Below are 2,838 nucleotides of genomic sequence, written 5' to 3' on the forward strand. Positions count from 1 at the left end.
AGACAGTCTGTACAGCAGAGCAAACCACACAGGAAGGAGAGCAGCTGCCGGCCTCAATCTCAAAGTCCTGCTGATTTGACACATGTGACCGCAGGAGAGAGAGAGAGAGAGAAGGAGCTGCAGAGACGAGCTGAGCTGCAGGTGAGTGCGTGTCCGCCGCTCGGTCACTTTAATGTGAATTGACCCGCTGAAAAAATGAAGATGAATAATTCACGTCCACACTTAAAGGTAGATAGGGTGTGCGTGTGTGTGACATTGCACAGGGATGAGGGTGTAGCTATACAAAGTCAACGTGGCAGGAGTTGTTGTGTGAGTTCGGCGGAGACGCTGAGCCAACAGGTGTGTCAGGTCATACCTGTTGGGAATGCCAACCACGCGTGGTGTTTTAACTTTGTCATCTGTGTGGTGAACTCTGTTTAAGTCTTCCGTCCGTGTCTCTGTTGCAGGCGGCCTCAGTGGGTGTTCATCTGGATGCACGCGTACAGCTGGACAATGGATTATTGGTGCCGTCTCTCCCGCTTTGGATTTAGTTAAGACGCTGCGCCTCCTCCCGTCTCCTCCTCGGGTGAAGTGAGTGCGCCTATTGAACAGGTGGATCCTGTTCCCGTGTTCAGCTCCAGCCTCCCCCCCTCCCCACCCCTCCTCCCTCCATCCACCTGTCACCCTTATGGGGAACCAGGTGGAGAAACTTACGCATTTAAATTACGCAGAGGTGCCAACGTCGGACCCAAATGGCTTCGACCCGGACGACGACGGCGGACCGCGGATCGGCGTCTCGTACATTTTCTCCAACGATGACGACGACGACCAGGACGACAACATGGACCGCTTTTCATCCGACAACCACGCGGTGAACCACGAAGAGAAGCCGTTCGACCCCCAGGATGAGCTGGAGTGCGCGATCTACTACCGGGAGGAGAGCGTCTACGAGAGGCACAGCGGAGCCGCGACGCAGACCGCGGAGAGTCTCCTGAACAAGTGCAGACCGGGAGACCTCCTGGAGTTCGTGGCCACCGGACAGTATCCACACTGGGCCGTGTACGTCGGGGACTTCCAGGTGGTTCATTTGCACCGGGCTGAGATAAAGAACAACTTTCTCGCCGATGTGAGCCAGGGCAAAAAAGGCAGGATAGTGAACGGCCTCTACAGGTACCGTGCGCTCCCGCCGGAGGTGATTGTGCGCAACGCTCTGGACCATGTGGGCTCGCGAGACCAAGAGCTGTACTGGAGGAACTCGGAGTGTTTTGCCGCCTGGTGCCGCTTTGGCAAAAGGGAGTTCAAAATCGGAGGAGAGATACGGATTGGAAAGCAGCCATACAGGTTAAAATTACTCTTTTCAGAAAAGAAGAACCACGTCCTGGAGTTTCAGAGCCTGGAGGACGTGATCATGGAAAAGAGGAGGAACGATCAGATTGGGAAAGATGCTGTGATGCAAGAGCTGGCCAACCACCTGAACGCAACACATGAAATCAAAGAGGAGCGTTTTGTTAACTGATAGTGGATGGTCATCTCCAGTTTTTCCGTGCTCACATACAGAGGATGTGTGTTGGTGAGGGGACAGTTACTCAACAAAGAGCCGGTGTGCACTCGTCACGCTGCAAATAAATGACCACAGATGGAGTGGAAATTCATCTTAAAACGAATGAAATGAGAGGAAATGCTCTGAAATCTGAAGTGGCACTTGTTCCATTCTTAAGTGCATTAGTCAAGCCTATCACAAGGGTCAAAACAACATTTCCACTAGTTGATTTGCATTGAAAACAAGTGAAAATTGCTGGCTCTGATTTTCTCCCTCTTTCAAAGGAAAAAATGTTTTACACACTCACACACTCAACCCAAGATTAAGTGACTAGTAATGATGGATACATTTGCATCGGAGCTGCACCTGCAGTGTAATCATTCGGGGATGAAGTCGGAATGAAATTGCCCATAATTATCTTTCTAATCCAATGAGTCTTTGCACACAGGAGCAAAACCTCTCCAATGTACTTATGCCTGACGAGAGTGCTGAGAGCGCTTGCTCCTCTACAACTCAGGTGTTGGAGACCAATACAGAGTGGAAGGGACACATCAACAAAAACAGCTTTTTTCTTATTCTGTGTCAACCTTGAGGTTTCCCGTCTGTTGCTTTATATCCAATCATCACACAGCTTTACTCACTCTGACTATTTTGTGGTTCATAGCTATGACTGTGCACTTATATTGATTCATCCCTTTCAACAGTTTATTTTTTTGGAAAATGTTTGTATGAAGGAATATGGAAATAAATCTATATTTGAACAGTAACGTTTTTCCCTTTTCAGTGAAGGATGGTAGCTGACCTTTTACATGGTTTATGGGAATGGTTCTACAATATAGATCAATAATTTTCAAAACATGAATCTCAGGGAAAGTAGAAGAAGTTGTTCTATATTCTCTCCAAACGCTGCATCCTAATCACCAGCACTGTGCACAGGATTTGAAAGCAGCTATACGCCCCTACCATCACAATCCCAGCTCACACACCCCGGAGGAGTCACAGCTCTACCTGTTCAACTTGTAAGATCCCTGCTTTTTGTTTGTGGTTGTGTGGTGAGGAGTGCTGGCTGCCCTACAGTGAAAGCTGCTAATGCTGCCAGTTTTGATCTAAATATTCCCCTCAGAGCAGCAGCAGCTCCCTGAAACCACTCTAACATCAGCTTTATTAGCTTGTGTCAAGTTGTGTTCCAACCATGCTGGACATTTTTGCTTTGTTTACACCTCTGCCGACTGAAGATAAGTCATTTTTGAAAGTTTAGCCACAGGCTAAATATGTTCTTCACCCCGTACTTGGCTTTCCTTCCTTTCTCTGGAATTACA

At 48.4% G+C, this 2,838-nt stretch overlaps 1 protein-coding gene across 1 annotated transcript; it reads left to right on the forward strand.

The window, feature by feature from the left end:
* On the forward strand, positions 1–2,286 carry lratd2b (LRAT domain containing 2b). Its single transcript, XM_085802587.1, has 2 exons — positions 1–141; positions 447–2,286. The coding sequence occupies exon 2, from the start codon at positions 668–670 to the stop codon at positions 1,493–1,495; it is 828 nt and encodes a 275-aa protein (XP_085658713.1). The 5' UTR covers positions 1–141; positions 447–667; the 3' UTR covers positions 1,496–2,286.
* Positions 2,287–2,838: the final 552 nt, after the last annotated feature.

This window comes from Trachurus japonicus, chromosome 16 (assembly GCF_045865225.1).
Source record: "Trachurus japonicus isolate A0001 chromosome 16, Traja_1.0".
Lineage (NCBI taxonomy): Eukaryota > Metazoa > Chordata > Actinopteri > Carangiformes > Carangidae > Trachurus > Trachurus japonicus.

What these genes read in the sequence shown, in the direction of transcription:
- lratd2b (XM_085802587.1), top strand. Translation starts at nt 668, where the DNA reads ATGGGGAACCAGGTGGAGAAACTTACGCATTTAAATTACGCAGAGGTG.